We start from the raw sequence: 18,609 nt of genomic DNA, 5'->3' as shown, positions 1-18,609 counted from the left end.
CAAAAGAAGGAAATGGTAAACCACTTCTGAGTGCTCTTTACCTAGAAAACCCTGGAAAAGGATATCATAACTCTGAACTGATTTGACAGGACATGAATATTCTTAGAAGAAGGTACTAGCCATCCAAAATTAAGCCTCTGTAGATACTTTGCCTTACAATAGGGGTAATTCATGACAATATACTGTTACTGATTCCCCCCAACTACCGTTAGAATTTCAGCTAAAATCAAGGATGGCAGATGATATCATCTTGCTAAGAGAAAACTTTGGTCCTATGAGTCCCGACTCAATTACACAACTGGAACTGACCTAATTTGCATTTTGTAGGCAAGTAGATGGTTTGGAACAGTATTTATCAAGTGGATTCTGAACTTCTCCAAACTTTCTGTCCAGTTCTGAACTCAAAAACTGTCTACAAAACTATGTAGCTTGGGGGGAAGCTACACACACAAATGACACAGAAATACAATATATATAGGTATGTGAGTACCACAGAAATGATACAGAAACTGGATCAAATGGATGCATGATTTAGAACATTTTAAAACGTCACAGGAAGGGCGCTTTCTGTGACAGTACCCTTTCCGTACCCTACAGAAAGAGCAGACCTTTGGTCTTGATGGGCAGGGTACAAATTCAATAAAATAAATAAATAAAAATAAAATACTGCTTGAGTCATACAACCCTACTTTTGGTATCCTTTGAATTAAGTCTGACACCTTGTTCTGGAATCAACTGGTACTTCTGTCTTGGTTGCAAGCACAGACTAGGTTTTGGAACCATCACATTAGAACTCCCTTCCGATATTTAGAGCTGGAGTAGCCAACAACAGAAGGCAAAATAAGTGTGGTTGAAATGGTAGAAGAAAAGAGAGGCAAAACACTGCAAGAAGAATCCCAGGATGATAAGTTCTCACTGTGAGCTCCCAAACAAACTAGCCTAAATAACTTCCACTGGGATAGCCTCTTTTCACAGGAGCCCTTAAGGATAGCTGTCGTAGGGTGAGACATAAAGCTATGAGTCGTTTGAGTACAGCTTGTGGGAGAATTTAAAGTTTTAATTGTGAATCTGCTACCATGAGCCTAAGGAAGAGAATGTTTGAAGATTATGTATTGTTTTCAGAAGGCTGGTAGGGTTCAGCTGGTTGTGCTAGAGAACTATCACTATGAAGCCGATTTGAAGTCTTCTCCTGTTCAAGGCCCCAGATCTGGAACTAATTACTGGTCCAAAATAGAGCACTGCATTGTCATATGGCAGGGAAGCATCACAGTTCTATGAACTACAGGGAGCTTAAGCAGGCTGTTCTTTCCCCACATCACCCTTTACTCCAAGTGACACCTTTAGCAATCTTCAGCATGCTCAGTCCCTCACCCTATTAATCTACATGCTAGTATAAATTAGCCCACACTATGTGAATATCAAGAATGAAAAAGCCACCTTTTCTTCTCTGACTTTGCTCCCCCATTCTGCCTTTAGAGAAACAAGACTGGGAGATGCAATAAGAAGTTGCAGTGCATCCTCAGACTTAACAGGAACAGTCCAGGACAAGGGCTGGGTGATAGTCTTCAGGGCCTATAGAAGGGGAGGGGGGGTTAGGAGGAAGGAAAAGCAGCGTGGAGGTCACCCCATTCTTTAGCTATGGTGCTAAAATATACAGGCTGTTTATCACCAGTCTGTATATTTTATTGTCATATCACAGGGAGGATAGGAAAGGAAGTTTCCAGAAAGGGGGAAATGAAAAAAATATTGCATTTGAGCCCCCATATAGCATGTCTTAAGTTAATTTTAATTCCATATCACACAATCTCTTAGGAATACACACACACACACAAACAGAGAGAGAGAGAGAGAGAGAGAGAGAGAGAGAGAGAGACCTACGAAGTGGTACTTTACTGCATGCACAGAGAGTCACAGAAACCACTGCCTCACAGGAGGGCTATCTTCCCTCCCAACAAATTGTCATAGGATCACCCAGCTTAGTTATTAGAAGGAATCATATCTGGATGACAAGGAATGGACATGTGCAAGCAAGCCCAGTGAATAAGGAAAAAAAAAGATAAAACACAGGAAAAATTGAAAGTGGGAGTGGCTTTGAAATAGATCCTGGAGAGGATGAGACAAGAAAGACATTTAGGATTTAAAAAAAAATCTTGTTGCAATACAATGCTGACATGCAAGCCAAAAAACAAAAACAAAACAAAACAAATATGAAAAAAAAAGTGTACAGTCAAGTGTGGATTTAAGTTACCAATGCAAATTATAGAAACAGAAGTAGGTAGGGAAAGAAAATCCCAGTGTTTGCTACAAAAGGTAGACCCACTGGTTTAGCTGAAGATTTTGTGGTCCTGCCATCTGGAAAAAGGAGGACAAAGAAGTATAAATGTCCCTAGACAAAAAACACTTATTCAGGTGTGTGGACTATTATGTGGATTTTGCAGATACATACATGCAACAGAGAGCAGGATGGAACTTCTATTAGAAGCAGGTTATATGAAATTCTGCCCCATGTACCAATGTTGGTGGGAATGTGAGGTAGTAATCGATAGATAAGAAATACAGCAAGTTATATTGAAGCCTAGATATATGTAAAAGAATTGCAGCAACTCTTCACAAAAGCAGAATTGATGAATATTCTGGCACTGATCAGTTAATTCTAAGTGGTTTCGGGTAGGTCAGACTGGCCTGTGAGACTCACATTCCCAAGAGCACCCGTACTGTACAAGCACTTTGTGCGAATTCTTTTTACACACCGACCACCCCCTGAGACACTCAGCCTGACTTAGCCACGAAGAACACAGAAACAAAGCAAGGTTAAAGACAAACTTATATACTTTGAAATCTAGCACCTGGTAAGCCAGGAAATGAATGATGAGGAAGATACAGCCTTTCACCTGTTTCGAACTACAATTCTCATTAGTCCCAACAAGCATCGTTAATAGCAATAGAAGAGGTGCTTGTTGTCAAAAGCATGTGGAAGATCAGGGTGGCTTAGATAGCCAGAAGATTAAGAGTACATTTTTTTGAACATAAACACTGATCCATGAGCTTTGGAGCAGAGGCAAACTTTTATCAAATCTACGCAATGCCATAAAGGTTTCCCCACCTATCAACATGCCCTGAAATTGGACTTGTTTGCCATAGAACATGAGACTGCCCTCAAGACGTTGCGATGCTGCTACAACGGATGGTTAATAAGGGCTTAGGTTGCTTGGCTTAAATATGGCAGGGCGTGTATATATTCAGTGGAATACAACAAAAAAGAGAGAGGTCATCATAAGGCTATGAGAACTGGCTGCCCAGGGAACATACCGGTCCCCTCCCACTACTCTGGACTAACTCGATTCATAATATGACTCCTTGCACTAAGGAATGGGCACAGCCTCTGATCTTGCATCTTGCCTTTCAGTGTGGAAGATCCCTGATTCTGTATTTCTGATAGTCCTCCTTTTCCCAATGGTAGGAGTCTCAATGTCAGAAATGAGCAGCAGCTACCAGGTCGTTTGCGCAGTCACCCCGAGTAGACTTTGTCTAGAGGGGCGGGGTATAAATTCAATAAAACTAAAGTAAAGAGTATGTCTAAACTGCAGCTGTGGGTTGGAGGTGGAAACTTGACCTGGCCATGCTTTCTTGCAACATGTTTCTATGTCATTATTTTGGAATTTGTTTGTTGCTCACCTCTCTCGCCTTTTCTCCAATGAGTACGTGGCTCTCCTCCTCAGCGACCACTGAGGCAGGTAGGTAAGGCTAAGAGTGTGTGACTGGCCCAAGGTCACCCAGTGAGTTTCATCATAGGGCAGTCAAGCTCCAGAAGTGGTTAGGCTGGACAGCCTCCACCATCCTAGGCTAAAAAGGATGGCTTTTGTGTTATTGCCCATTAATCTGAATGGTTTCTATATTTGCATGGACACTATGAAGGCAAGTGTCAAAATATTAATATATTTTAAATCCATTTTTCCCTTTTAATTTTTTTTGGTGCATTTTACAATAGCCTTAGTTTATATTCAAAACTGGGGATTCCCTTTCCCTCTTATCTATGACACTGTTTCCGACTGTGTAAATTTTTTTTCCTTGCTCAAAAAAATAAACGAAGCATTGTCAAGGGATTGAAAAGGGTAACAGGAGGGAGGGTAAGAAAAGGATGCTTTAATCCAGAAAGAAGAGATGTTACCCTGAGCCTTCAGGATACAGCTTAGTATAAATGGAAACAGATTTGAGAAAGGAGGGGGGGCACAAAGGCTCAGCCTGATCAATGGACAAGAAAAGGAATCCACCGAAGATTAAGGAAAGGACTACAGAACAACAAAGCTTGCATGTGTTCAACATGAGAGTGCAGGAGCTACTCAGTTGATTCTTTGGAAAGGAACTGATGACTGATGATGAGAGATTCACAGGTCTGGAACTGGACATCACAAGGCTAGTCTTAAGTCTCCCAGCCCAGATTTTGTGCATGGACAAACTAGGGTGCATCCCATAACTTATAATGGTCCCCATATTGTTCCCTCTAGCAGTGAACTCTGCTGGCAAGTGCCAAGAGAAATGGAACCAGAATGAGGACACACAGGAACATAAGAGGCTATTAGCAGCCTGAAGATATGCAAAAGTACAAGGCATTTCTGTAATAATCCATCTTCTCCCTCCAAAAAACCACAGCTCTATCAAATGTGAGAATGCTCAGTGGCACTTAGGAACCAAAAAAAAAGTTACCTGGGGAGGGGAACCCTCAGAAAACTACAGAGATGAATTACTGAGCTTCCTGGGGTTTACAATTTCCTGGAGGAAGGCTTGGCTGGCTGAAGTCCTGAATAGGAGGAGTTCTCCCTGTTAGGTGGCCAAGATGCACTGAAATATTTTAGAGCAAGTACCACGTTTATATGTAACTACTGGAGTAAAGGGACAATTGTAGAACTTCCCTTTCACTGGCCCAGCCTTATGCTTCCAATTCCCACCCACCCCCTCCAAGAAACAGAAAGTGTTACAGCTCCTTAGGACACACAGTAGCAAGATTACTTGTAGTAATAAGGCAAAATACAGACTGGAGATACAGAAGAGATCACTGAGAGAGGTCACTTATCAGTGGCAATGAGTATGGTTTTGGTAGGTGTATATGTCCTCCACATAGTTGTTGGTAAAAGGAGTGTTGCAGACAAAACTACAACATTACACATTTCATGAATATTAATATTTGCCCATGGATGTTGATAATAAGTATAACAAATACACCAAACATGTCTAAGACATTCAGGTGACAGTCAATATTCACTGGTGCATTTGAGATGCTGGAGATTTATAATATTCCTTTGGGAGTGTCAGCATCCAGGTGTGAATGTTGATGTCTACCAAATTATGGACATGGATTTGCTGGTAATGTTAATAAACCCCTGAGTTACAACAGCCTTATGTCCTCCCCCTCCGAAAGAGTCACCCTTAAGACGCTGAAGTCAGGGCTGGGTGGTATTTCAAACAAGAGTTTTATGACAAATGAACTGGATGACTGCATGAATTAACTGAGCTGGGTCCATTTTTCGTGATAAAAGACATACCGACCAGTATATCTCGATGCTTACAGGGTTCTCTACAAAAGGAAGAGAAAACTGGGGCCTCTGGTTGGGAGGAGGCGTGAGGCATGCTGCTTTGAAGACTGCTCTTCCACGCCCATGCATCCAGGTCAACCTGCAGGTTCCAGCGGGAGCTCTTCCCCATGCCGTAGATATACCACACATGCACACGGAGACGTACGTACGCACACACGCGTGCACACACACACAGACACACACACACACACATCTCTTGGGATCTACGCCAGCAATAAGCATGATGAGCCATACACGGAACTCCAGCATTTCAGCACAAGAAAAAAAAAATCTTCTATCCTTGTAAATGTGATCTCCTCCTTACTCCACCTTTGTCTGGGGCTAACAAGCTCTTTTGATGTGGTTCGGAAGACAGAGGTGGGGAGGGGTGGTGGAGACATGCTCTGTGGAGGAGATTGGGGAAATGGCAAAGGAGGGGGGGGGAATCATTCAGATAGAAGGGAAGACAAAAAAAAAAAAGAAAAAAAGAAAAGGGGGAGGGTTATCCATTGTAATTTCTGGGCCGGCTCAGGATGATGTCATAATGGCAGGCAGCAAATGCAACGGCCAAATTCTGGGCACCCTGTAAATCTTTCTGCTCATGTGACCTCTAATACTGATTTGGCCGAAATACCAAAGATTTCTATCATTTTATATGTAGGAGAGTATTTTGGGTTTGTAAAACATCACAACCCCTCCTCCACCCACTCTTGGGATACTGCTGCCAATTTCCAGCTTTCGCGCTCTCTCTCTCTCTCTCTGTGTGTGTGTGTGTGTGTGTATGTGTGTGTGTGTGTGTGTATGTGCATCTCGGTGTGTGTCTGTGTGTGTGTGTGTGTGTGTGAAGGAGAGAGAGAGAGAGAGAGAGAGAGACAGAGAGAAGAGGAAAGGATGGGGGAGGAGGCACAGACCTCACTCTCTACCAGCACACACCCCTTTCGCTACTACAAAGGCATCTCTAGCAATCACATTTGCAATAGTATAAATCCTGCCTGAACCGCCGCCACCATCACTACGATGCCCCCTCCTTACACCTGATTTTCATGCATCCTTGGGTAAAAGACAAAAACGTACGAAAAAAAAAACCCTCTCCAGATCCTCTTGTCATTTTTATAGGAGTTGCCCAGTCCTTTATCGTGTCAGATGGGAACAATGCAGTTACCCGTAAATGAACGAATGAGAATGAATGAATGCAAGCAACTGGCGATACACCATGAGAGGCAACCGCCGCTCCTTCCACTGGTCAAATCCATCAGCACTCATTAAAATTATAATCATCAGTACCTCGACTCAGTCAGTGCCAACCCTGCTCCCCTCTCTCCCTCCCCCTCCAAGCCAGACAGACAGAAATTATACTCAACAAAAATGGATGCAATTTGGAACAAACCAATCACAGGTTATTTTCTGAAAATTCCCCCCCTCTATATATACATACACATACATATGTGCACACACACACACATACACACACACACACAGACAGACATTTTAATATATATATAAAATATATTTTTATATATTATATTATATATACATATATATATAATATATATATATAAATAATATAAATATAATAATATACATATATATAAAATATATAAAATATAAACATATATTTAAAATTGCTCCATCTTCCACAATCTTCCATGTTAAAATTTGAGGAAGCTGAAAAATAATCCTAAATATTAAGATGCATTTTAAAAATAATCTATAAAGACACAAAAACATCTCTTGCAATATCTAGTTGCTATGCCAACAAAAAAAAAAAAGGAGGGCGTTGGGAAAGGAGAGAATTCTTGACCCCTTCCCCAGACTGACACAGTCACATCAGAACAAGGGAGGAAGGAAGAAAAAAAGGGGGGATAGTGGGGCAAGGGGTGTGGTGGCTGCTTACCAAAGATGCTGATTTGATTGTGGCAAAGCGTTCTCGGTTCCGGTAGTGGAGGGCCTGATTCTGGACTGAGTGGGTAGGCCGCAGCTCAGGCCTGCTCTCCCCGTGGCCCACCTCATCCCTTATGAATACATGATCCTGCAGAAATGGATAAAAACAAGGAGAAAGTCCAGTTGTGCTCTTTCTTCGCTGGCTGCCTCTCTTTCACCCCTCTTTTTGCACAAGCCCTGCTGTTTGAAATGCATAGTTTGGCTCTCTGCTAGTCCCTGCAGCTCTCCCAGTACAAAATGAATAAGCAACACATTGCAGCCTTCAGTTAGGAATGTCAGCTGATCGCTAGTGGGATGCCTTCTGAATCCCTGGCAGAAAATTTTTTTTTAACCTCCAGAATTACATATGTGCAAAAAAGAGAATCAAAAACACAAAGCACTGCAGAGCAGTCAGAGTCCTCAGAAGGGCTTGCTTGAAACACTGCACCCAAATAATCCCTTTAAAAACATGGTTTCCATGGCTAGTAAAGATGCTGCTGCTGCTGCTGTTGCTGCTGCTGCTGCTGCCTTTGAGCATAGAAGCAAGGATCTGCCACATTCCCTTATTCCAGCCTGGCTTTTCCTTTGGACTTGTTATCTGTTCTGGAGAAGAAGCATTTTCTGCTTTAAATAGGTGCAGGTTTGAAGGAGACCAGTCTCTCGCTCTCTCTCTCTCTGTCTTGTGCTGGAAAGACTCTGTGACCACTCAGGGATCCTGCTTTCTAGTCATGATCGTGCACGGTTCTAGCATTTTCTCTCCATCGCCTTGGCAAGGATTTTTTTTTTACATTTAAAGAGACAGACCGTTGTTTAATACAAATTATCCTTGCTAAGTTTTTCTTCTTTTTCTCGGTCCAAAGCATCAGGAAATAGGGATCTGACATTACCAAAACACATATTTCAGTGTCATGTCCTCTTTTTCTCTCCCATGCACACATACACACACATACATGTGCTTCAAATGGCTACATATGCCATTTGAGAACTAGTATCGTTCCAGTACAGTATCCCTACATCTTGGGGCAAGCAAGGTATGATTTTCTACTTTAGCTCCATATGTGGACATGTACTGCAACCCACCTGCCTCAGTTACTTATCTGCACAATGGGAACAAGACAGTGGCCTACGCCTGGACTGGGTATTGTCCAGGATTGCCCCAGATGCTTTAACTATAATAAAATCGCTATATCCATGTACTAGATGAAAGGACATAGGCTCAGAATTAAAAAGCAGAAGCCAAGCACTTTCTGTTCCTAGTCATTTGTTTTCAAAGCAAAAACCAAAAGTGAGCTCATTGTCCTTTCATGCTAGGGTCCACTATCAGTTATCCTAAGCTTTCTTTATTTCAGCTACCTAATTCAAAATTTAAAAACTCTTTGCTGTTCCTATTACTAAAGCATTGGAATTTTCTGATTCTTTGCCGATGAATCAACGTAGTATTTATTGGTCCAAGTCTAACTCGTGATCATGGAAACTTAAAATATTCTGTTTCAGGTTAATAACATTATAATAGATATGCAGCGGTTGTGCATATATGATCACATAATGGTATGCCCCTAACAAGAGAATCCTGTTCCATAATTAGCTGCTAGTCTCTACATTGGAGTAATTCAAATGTGTCATTCTCCCTTTTTCATTACAACAATCCTTCTCAATGAAGAATAATATTAGCTGCATTTTAAAGTCATCCTCCGTACAGCATTAGAGGGCGTGGCACATGAAGGCTAAGATCTGCCCTGTCTTTCCTTTTCTAAATACAGCCAGCAAGATGCCTTGGGCAGGCACCCATGTAGGGCAACAGCTTTTCAGAAAACAGGTATCAAAGCTGCTAACTTATCCCATCATTTTCCAGTAAATAGAAGAGGTGAGAAGGGCATCAACAATCTTGGACCTGATTGTCATTAATGCAGAAGATCTGGTAAACAAGGTGGAAGAAGCAGAAACTTTGAGTGGAAGTGATTGTGTACTCTCACAATTAGTTTTACAAGGGAGACCAGAACACAGCCAGACATACACTCTGAGTTTTAAGGACACTGGTTCCAATAACATTATACTGGGTGAGATCTCATGGTTGGAAATACCCCAAAGAGAAAGGGGTATACAAGAAATACTGAATGCATAACTGTAAAGAGTAATGAATGTACAGTAAAGTAATGTATGTACATGTAGACCTTTGGTCTAGATGGGCCGGATAGAAATCCAATAAATAAATAAACAATTCTAACAGCAGAAGTATCTAAAGAAATGGGTGGCTTTTCCATAAACTGAGAATTCAGAAGGACAAATATAAAAAATGGAAGGAGGAGGAAATCATTCAGAAATAATACATAAGACTTTAGCCGAAAGGATCCGTATCATCCAGAATGTGGAAGGAAAAACTAGACACCACCATCCCATCTGTGCTGGGGCTGTAAAAAAGGCCTCCTGCTTGAGTAGGTGCAGGATGGAAGAGTTCCTCTACTGCAGGCTAGAACAGCTTGGTGGCTATTTCTTGAACTTGGTGCATTAGAGGGAACTGATTGTTAGTCATCTTTGTTAGGATATAATTAAAGCAATGTCTGATATAATTGTCTCAGAGTTACATATTTAAATGACATTTTTGTTTCTGTATTACTGATCTTGTATTGTAAGCCACTTTGAGTAGGCTGCGTGGAAAAGCAGCATCTAAAATAAAACTGATAATAATGATTGCTTCACGTATCTTGATTTCAGTAGGCTTTCAACAAGGTCACCTACAATATTCCTGGAAGCAAGCTTGTAAAATGTAGACTAGACAGTGCTACTGTTAGATGGATTTGTTGCTTGTTGACTCACCATGACCCCAGTAGATCCTTCCAACTCTACAATTCAATGATTCTATAATCATACAGCAAAGGGAATGAAAGCCCTCAAAACCTTCATGAAATTGCAGTGAAGCTACAGAAAGGGTGTCTGAAACTCAGAGGAAGACAAATGCTTTTTGTCTGATAAAATATATGAGAGAGCCCTTAATCGGGTCAACTCTGTGGTGGTAATGAAGGAGAATAAACAGTCTTTATCCTCAGACACTGCATCTGCTGAGTATCATTCTAGCAGATCTTCCAGGTCGTGGACAGCACTTTAAAATATGGCCCAAGAAGAGATGTAGTAGAACCATCAGCAGTACCCTTTGACATGTTCTCAAGAACTCTTTGAGAAGGAAGTTACCTGTATCTATTATGACTTGAACTTCGAAAGCAATGAAGTCCATAAAGGTTTACTGTCTGGCCATTTTGCTGAATGAGTTTCAGTTATTGGATTCTAATACTGAGGATGTTTGGCCATCCTCGGATTCATTCTAAGAAGTCACAGATATGCAGATAATAATCTTAATTTTGATCAAGTGCAAGTAACACTGTTCTGAACTACTGCATAGTCAGTGTAGTGGAGGCAGATGACGATGAACTGAGGCTCACTCCAGACACAATGGAGATATGACTGGCTGGTTGCTCATTAGTCACTGGGAATGCTTTTCAACCGATTCCACTAAAGACTACAAGGTTCACAGTCCTGTGTTGCTTGTTGAGTCAGCACTGCCGTGAGAGGCGTAATCTGTGGCACGAATCACCTTTTAACAGTTCTGACAGATACATCAGTTGCAACCTTGCTTGGACAAAGGTATTTTGCCTGCAGTTGCACATACTCCGATAAAGTTTTCTTGGACTGCTGCAATGCAATGTACATGGGTTCATATTTAAATATGATATGAGAACTTCAGGTGGTTTGGAACAGCAAAGATTGATTTTTAAAGGGAGGTCTAACCACATTTTGTCTGTTTTCTCAGCTTCTGTGATTCATGGTTAAACTCCAGGTGTATTCAAATAGCTATGTTCAGTCTTTAATGTTCTAAATGATTTTGGACAAGGTTACCTGAAAAAAAAAGACTTCTCACATGTGTACATACCTGATCTTTAAGATCTTCCTTAGAGACCCTACTCCAAGCATCTACTGAATGCAAGGAGGCATCAACTTCCAAGGAAAGAAGTTTTCAGTCATGGCAATCCATTTTCATAGCAATCCATTTGTAAAGCACTCTTCCCAAAGAGATTTCAAGAGGTTTTCTTGTAACTCCTCTGATTTTTTTTTCCTGGCACTGCACAGAGACCTTTCTAGTCAGCCTCTCTTTACCCTTTTTACCCAAAGCTGTAATTCGGACTTCTCAGTTTTAAAATCCATGTGATCGGATTTGCAGTGGGTTGCCTTCTGCTTTGTTGTAGTTTTTATTTCATTCAATTTTTAAAAAAACTGCTTAAAGGAATCCACCTAGATAGCTTAATGTAATAAATGGCAACGATTCTGATGCGCGCAACAGAGAATTGTTGACAAAAAACAAGGACTTTGACCAGAAATCAACTTCTAAGACAATTCACAGTTTACAAGGCTCCTTGTGTACAAACAGCAAGTGTCAGGACAACTGGTGAATGCAATCACACACATAAAAAATCCAACCACATGCATGGGTGTTTTCCTAATAAACAATAAATGTTATTAAAAGTAGATCAGCAATCAGCCTGTTGATCACACACCTGATCTCGGGGTTGTTTGTTCTCACGAGGACAGAGCAAGGATGAAGCAAGGAGCAAGTATATGAGCAGATGTCCTGACACAAAAGAAAAGCAGCTTCTGAGTTCCTGCCCCTCACCAGAAATTGTATTTCTTTCAACTTAGTTTATCTCTGAAGATATAAATGCTCAGAAGATAATCGTTTTTGCTTAATGCATAGTGTTGATGCTGTATAGTTCCAACTACAAGAAATTGTAAGTTGGCACCCAGTTTGGAAGGCATCACTGCGGTGTCTCCATGGCGTACAGACCAAATCATTCAACTCCTTAAACTGAGGAAGAAAAAGGGGGGCTTCCAGAATCAAGGCTGCCTTCCCGTTAGTTATCGTAATGGAAACAAGGTGTACCTCTAACTACTAAGAGGTTAGCTCAGGTTCAAGCGAATGCCCTTAGGTTTCACCCTCAACGGTCTCCCACTTCTTGTCATGAACCCATATAGACCTCAAGCAATTTATTGGTGTCCAACATTTTTTCTGCATTCCATTTAATTTCAGCCTAATTCAACCAACTATACAGTCTCCAGACTTTAAGAACCAACTTCCTAAGAAAAGCTGCCAGGCTTCGCAAGACAAGATTTCGTCATAACGTGGAATACTACCCAAGAGCAAATTTGGGGAAAAGAATACTAGATGATATGGTTGTGCATATAGGTGTACTTTAGTTTCCACTTTCTGAGCAAGATGACTGCACGCATGATAGTCATTTAATCAACGTGTGTTCGGCTCAGCATGAAAATAATTGTGTAGCTGGTGTTGTCTGTACCACCTTTTGCAGTGGTTTTTCCTGTTTATTCAATGGTAACACCATAACTGTAGCAGACAGCCAGAAAAAAATGCCACAGTGTATGTAGAAACTTCCTCAGTAGGGGCATTTAACAGCAGGTCACATAAGGGTCTAAGCACAGCAGGGACACTATCTGGGTGGCTTTTAAAGCATAGTTCTACAGCTGAAGAAAATTTACAGAAGATACCACTTTGAGCAAATAGTTCATATTTTTTTTATGGCAGAAGAAATCATACTTCTAAGAAGAACACCATGTTTCTCCTTGGAAAGACTGATCATCAGTCTTAGCACCAACTTATCACACGTTCATAGAAGTGATATGCCTCTAGCAGGTTCCATTAAAAGCAGCAGCAGAAGCATTCGTTGAGCTAAATGGGGTTGTCTTCCAAAGAATAGGCTAAATCTGTATTTTTTAAAATCTTTAAATGAAAGGTTAAAAAAAAATTAAGGACAGAGGAAAGCAGCGGGAGCCCCGTGTTTCAGACAGGTCAGGTCTGCAACAACACTTGAAATGTGTGGGTATACCTATAAAGGCTGCATGCACTTAGAGGAAGGCTAGCTTTTAATCAAGTGTCAAGATTTAAATATTTAATTTCAAGAAATGTTTCTTGTGATCCCAGCAGAGAACGTCTCTGTCTCATGTATCTATATTTAGTTGTACACAGGATCTCTAATAGCATTCAGATAACCATGTCAGAGGCTGGAGGTTACAGTGCATCTTCCATTAAACAGATCCTGCCTTGCCACTCTTGGCTACATTAATCTTTACTCAGAGATACTCAGCACCCTGATCAAAGAGTTCACACTTAGGAGGGAGATTCAAAATTTTAAAATGCAACTGAGGACACCATTCCTGTTATTGAATGAAATAAGGCACCTTCTCTCTCTGTGGAACCACAAGACTATCTGAGAGCCTCCGAGAGTCCTGGATTGAGCCAATCCATTTTTAAATTGGAGATGGGGGGCAACCTTAGCAGGCACAGAGGACCTTTTGTTGTCCCCAAGACCTTTTAAGAGCTACACAGACTGCTAAAAATGAAACTGAGACTGAATGGCTGAAAGTCCACCTGTGATTTTGAAAAAATTGTATATTTTCCCAGTGGTGCAGGGTGGACTGCAACTTATTTAAAAATTGAAACGTAGTTCCTACGTGCATCCAAAAGCAGTGAATCACCTTCTTCCCCTTTGCATGAATGGGGAGGTACTGGTGGATTGGGTAGGACACAAGAGTAGATTGTATTACTCACCAATTTTAAATTATTTTACTGTCCTCTACTTTGGAATTAGCAATCCATCTACTCATTTCTTTGCCATTTTAACCCTATATTTCCAATGCATGGTTGCTAATATGAACCTCCTCGGTATAATCATCTCTGGAAGATGTCTTCCATGGTTTGGACCTGAGAGCCCACAGGATGTTAAGCAAGACCACAATGGGACAAGAATAGGATGCATCTACCAATTACTTGTGTGTATTATGCTGGTCATCTTCCAGGGAACATGTTCCTGGAAGGAAAACACACGTCTAGAGCACCTAAGAGGGACCACCCCTACAGAGGGAAGGAGGGAGAGAGAGAGAGATTGCAACGAAGAAATTGTTGTAGCAGGAGTATAGCTTCAGCTGGGCTACTAAACCGCCAAGCAGATGCTAAGTGTTCAAGAACTGGAATCAGAGAACCGTAGACCTGGAAGAGACACCAAAGATAATGTAGCCCACCTTCCTGGCAATCCAAGAAATCCCAGGCAAAGCATTCCCCCATTTTGGTTTAAAATTTTCTGATGACAGTTTTCCACCCTCTTTCAGGAATAATCTGCTTCATTACTGAACATTACTGTTAGGCAGTTCTTCCTGTTGTTTAGTAGAAATCTCCATGAAGTTTGAATCCATTGGTCTGGATCCTATCGTCTGGAGCAAAAGAAAAGAAGACTGCTTCGTCTTCCACATGACAGCCCTTCACATATTTGAAGATGCCTTATCATATAACCCCTCCATCTGTTTCCACACCTCTCTCAGTTGCCCTTTTGTGCATATGTTCCATTTTCCTGATACACTTGTTAAGCTTGGGTGCCATGTGCCCAATCAGACTATTATTTCTCTGGATCTGGACACTATACTTCTGGTGCAGCCTACAATGTTTGCAATCCCAACACTATTAACTTGTCTAGCTTGTGGTCTGCTAAGACTCATACATCTTTTTCACATATATTACTACCAAGGCGCATATCCCATATCCTAATTTTGTACATCTGACCTTTCCTGCCTTATAAAAATCTTTATACATTTTTCTCTGTTGAAGAGAAAATTTATTAATCACAGATTTACAAAGTTGGAAGTGGGCTATAAAGCCAATTGAGTCCAACCTCCTGCTCAATGTAGGAATACAAATCAAAGTATACCTGCCAGGTGGTTGTCTAGATTTCCCTTAAATGCTTCTAGTGTTGGAGTACTCATCACTTCTTGAGGTAATTGGTTCCACTGCCAATTACCTAATTATCTTGATTCTGTTTTCTTAGGTATTAGCCACCACCAGTTGGGTGTCATCTGCAAATACGAGCATTCCCCACACACTGCCATTGAAATTGTTAATCAAGATTGTACTGTCATTCAAGAAATTTATAAAGGTGAGACCAGGTCTGGGAAACAAACCTGTTAGATTTCTTGTTAGTTTTGTTAACTTGTTAATTTTCACCACAATAACAAGGAAACATTGATGAGCACTCCTTGGGTACTGTCCGAATTCACCTAAAGGTACCATTAGCTAGACCACATTTTACCAATCTGATTACATCTTGTTGAAAACCTTGCTGAAACCAAGATGCATAGCAGTCCCTCTATCTACCAAGCTTTCAAGTCTATTGGAGATGGGCAGATCAGTCGGTCATGACATGGTTTTGAGATTGTTATGTATGATGCTATTATTTCTACATTATTCAATTTTCTTCTTCATCTCGTCATTAAAGTTTGCCTATTATGTTGCCCTTAAGCAGCCTCGTGGCACAGTGATTAAACTGCTGTACTACAGCCAAAACCGTACTCATGACTCGGGGTTCAATCCCAGGTAGCCAGCTCAAGGTTGACTCAGCCTCCTATCCTTCCAAGGTGGGTAAAATGAGTACTCGGCTCGCTGGGGAGGGGAGGGGGAAATGTGTAGCCTGCATAATTAACTTGTAAACAGCCCAGAGAGTGCTTTGAGTGCTATGGGGCAATATATAAGCAGCATACCTTCCCTTCATCGCTATTTCCCCTCTGCCGCCTCTAATGTCTCTCCTTTATCTAACAAGCTCATCCTGCAGAGGGAAATTGTGCCTACACCAACTTTTTGAAAAAAAGTTGGTGTAGGCACATAGAATCATAGATTAATGGAATCGGGAAGGGCCTCTAAGGCCACTGAGTCCCATACCATCCTCAACATCAAAGTATTCTACTTTGCTAGTGTCCTCTGTTATGTTGGGCTGCCTTTGGAAAGTGTTTGGAAACTTCAGCAGGTCCCAAATGCTGCAGCCAAACTGTTAACTAGGATTGGTTGGATGGATAACGCAATCCCCCTGTTACAGCAGCTCCACGGGCTGCCGATCTGTATCTGGGCACAATCCAAAGTGCTGGTTTTAACCTGTAAAGCCTTAAGTGGCTTGGGTCCAAGCGATCTCAAGGACCACATCTCCCTCTTTGAGCCTGCTCAGATGTTAAGGTCATCAGGGGAGGCGTTCCTCTTGGCTCTGCCACCTGCACAGGTAAGTTTGATTGGGACACAGGAGAGGGCCTTCTCTGTTGATGCACCCAAACTCTGGAACTGCTTAACACAGAAAGCCAGGCTGGCCCCATTTTTGCTGTCCTGCAAACAGATAAGACCTTTCTCTTCAGATAGGCTTTCTTTTAGTGATTGTCTGAGAGGGGTTTTTTAATTGAGTGTTGTGCCTTGTTGCTTTAAATTTGTTTTTGGGGTTGATTCTGTTTACGTTTTTTCCTGTGGAATTTGTTGGTTTTTTTTAAAAAAGTGTGTGTGTACTGTTTTAAGCTTTTAAATATTGCATTTTAATGATGAAAGCCCCTTTGGATTATTTTTAAGGAGAGAAGTGTGGTAAAAATATTTTAGATAATTAATTATCTAATTAATTAACTAAATGAGAGGAATGGTTTTGATGTGGCAGTACCTACAAGTTGAAAGTTATGCCTGGAAACTTCTGAATTATTTTGCAAGTCAAAACCAACATGACAGAAGGACACAATTCTTGATGACATGCGTTAAGTGCAGTCAAATCGGAACCAGTTTATAATAATCCTAATACAGTTTTCAAGGTAAGTGAGACATTTAAGGAGTGATTTTATGAGTTCTACTCCCCGAATGAGTTTCCATGGCTGAGTAGGGAGTCAGACCCTGTTCTCCAGAGTCCTAGTCCATCACTCTGTCCACTACACCACACTGGAAGTATTCTTGATTAACTTTGTACTATTGAGATGGACTGGCAGTGAGTCCCTTGTGTTTCAAGACAGGAGTTCCTCTTGCTCTACTGGAGATTGCAGGAGTTCATCTGGTACTTTCTACCTCTCTCTCACCTCTTACAGGTGAGAGAGAAGGTTGGGTCTGCATGGTAAATTTCCAACAGAAAGATTCTCACTTAACAGAACTGCTGAGTGTGAAAAGAAATGGATGTGTGATTCTGCAGTTGAATCGACCTTTGAGATAACTACCTGATGTGGATCAGGTATTTTATTTGGATCAGCTATTTATTTGGACGTTCTCTATGATTTCCTTTCAAAGCAACCTTGTTTACACAAGGCTGAAAAATTATCCATGTGCAAGGGTGGGGAAAACCAATTTTTGACACAATTTGGAAACCAGCTCTGTGCTTCAAGCAACTGCATCGGGTGGGCTACTCCCTTCTGCTCTCACAAACCACAAGGGACCACGACGACCACCCTTCAAATTTCTCTCATTATGCACAACTACTTTCCAGATCATGGAATTTTCATCCACCCCTTTCAGTCTAGTCCTTCAAACAACCCAACTTCCCTTCCATTGCTGGCTTCAGCTATCCTGAAGCCCTTCTCCTTGCTGCACTACTTAGGTTTCAGAATCTTTTTCGTGCCTCTTCCTCTTACTGGTCTGCTCAATGTTCTCATTCTCTTTCATTCACAGGGATTTTATGAGACACCAGTTCTTCCCTAATCTTGATAGATTCTTCATAATTTTTCCTCCAGGTGTTTTTATTTACGGCACTATATATTTTTTTTCTTAGCATTTCATCCAGTATTAATTTGCAGTGTTCAGAATGTCTATTTGTGCTGAGGAACTGATCAAAACTTGTACAATAAATCTGGAAACTATTAAGGAACTTTTAACTTTCGAAAACTTTCTTATGTAAGCATATATTTGCACTATATTATTTTGAGTTCTTCTATTGTTTCACTACCTTCTGTGATTACAGCTCCAAGAGACTGGATGTTTGTAACCTTTCCCACAAGGTCATTCTTTTTCTGTATCTTTCAGGATCTTGAGTTCAATCCATCAATGTGAGAATTTGGTCCTGCTGCATTTCTTTAATACTTAACCTCTTTGCATTTATTTTCTCTTTTACCACTTGCATACAAAAATATGTGTTCATCCATGATCTGACTAAAACCCTGATTTCTCTAAACTAAACTAAAACAAAACTCTGATTTCTCAACACAGAGAGAAGAAAGGGAAGGGAAGGTGGTGGTGAAAAATGTTTCCTTTAGAAGAACAACATCATGAACTAAACTTCCATGTCCTGCT

At 41.0% G+C, this 18,609-nt stretch overlaps 1 protein-coding gene across 4 annotated transcripts in view; it reads right to left on the bottom strand.

Moving 5' to 3' along the window:
- TAOK3 (TAO kinase 3) overlaps positions 1–18,609 on the bottom strand; it is a 165,963-nt gene that overhangs the window by 37,584 nt on the left and 109,770 nt on the right. For all 4 annotated transcript variants that reach the window (XM_072983472.2, XM_072983471.2, XM_078381625.1 and 1 more), the window contains one exon: positions 7,465–7,599. In XM_072983472.2, the coding sequence (XP_072839573.1) occupies positions 7,465–7,599 (135 nt within the window). The remainder of the gene's footprint in view (positions 1–7,464; positions 7,600–18,609) is intronic.

This window comes from Pogona vitticeps, chromosome 14 (assembly GCF_051106095.1).
Source record: "Pogona vitticeps strain Pit_001003342236 chromosome 14, PviZW2.1, whole genome shotgun sequence".
Taxonomy (NCBI): Eukaryota; Metazoa; Chordata; class Lepidosauria; order Squamata; family Agamidae; genus Pogona; species Pogona vitticeps.
The sequence above is the reverse complement of the archived record's forward strand: the minus strand, read 5'-3'. Positions and strand labels throughout refer to the sequence as shown.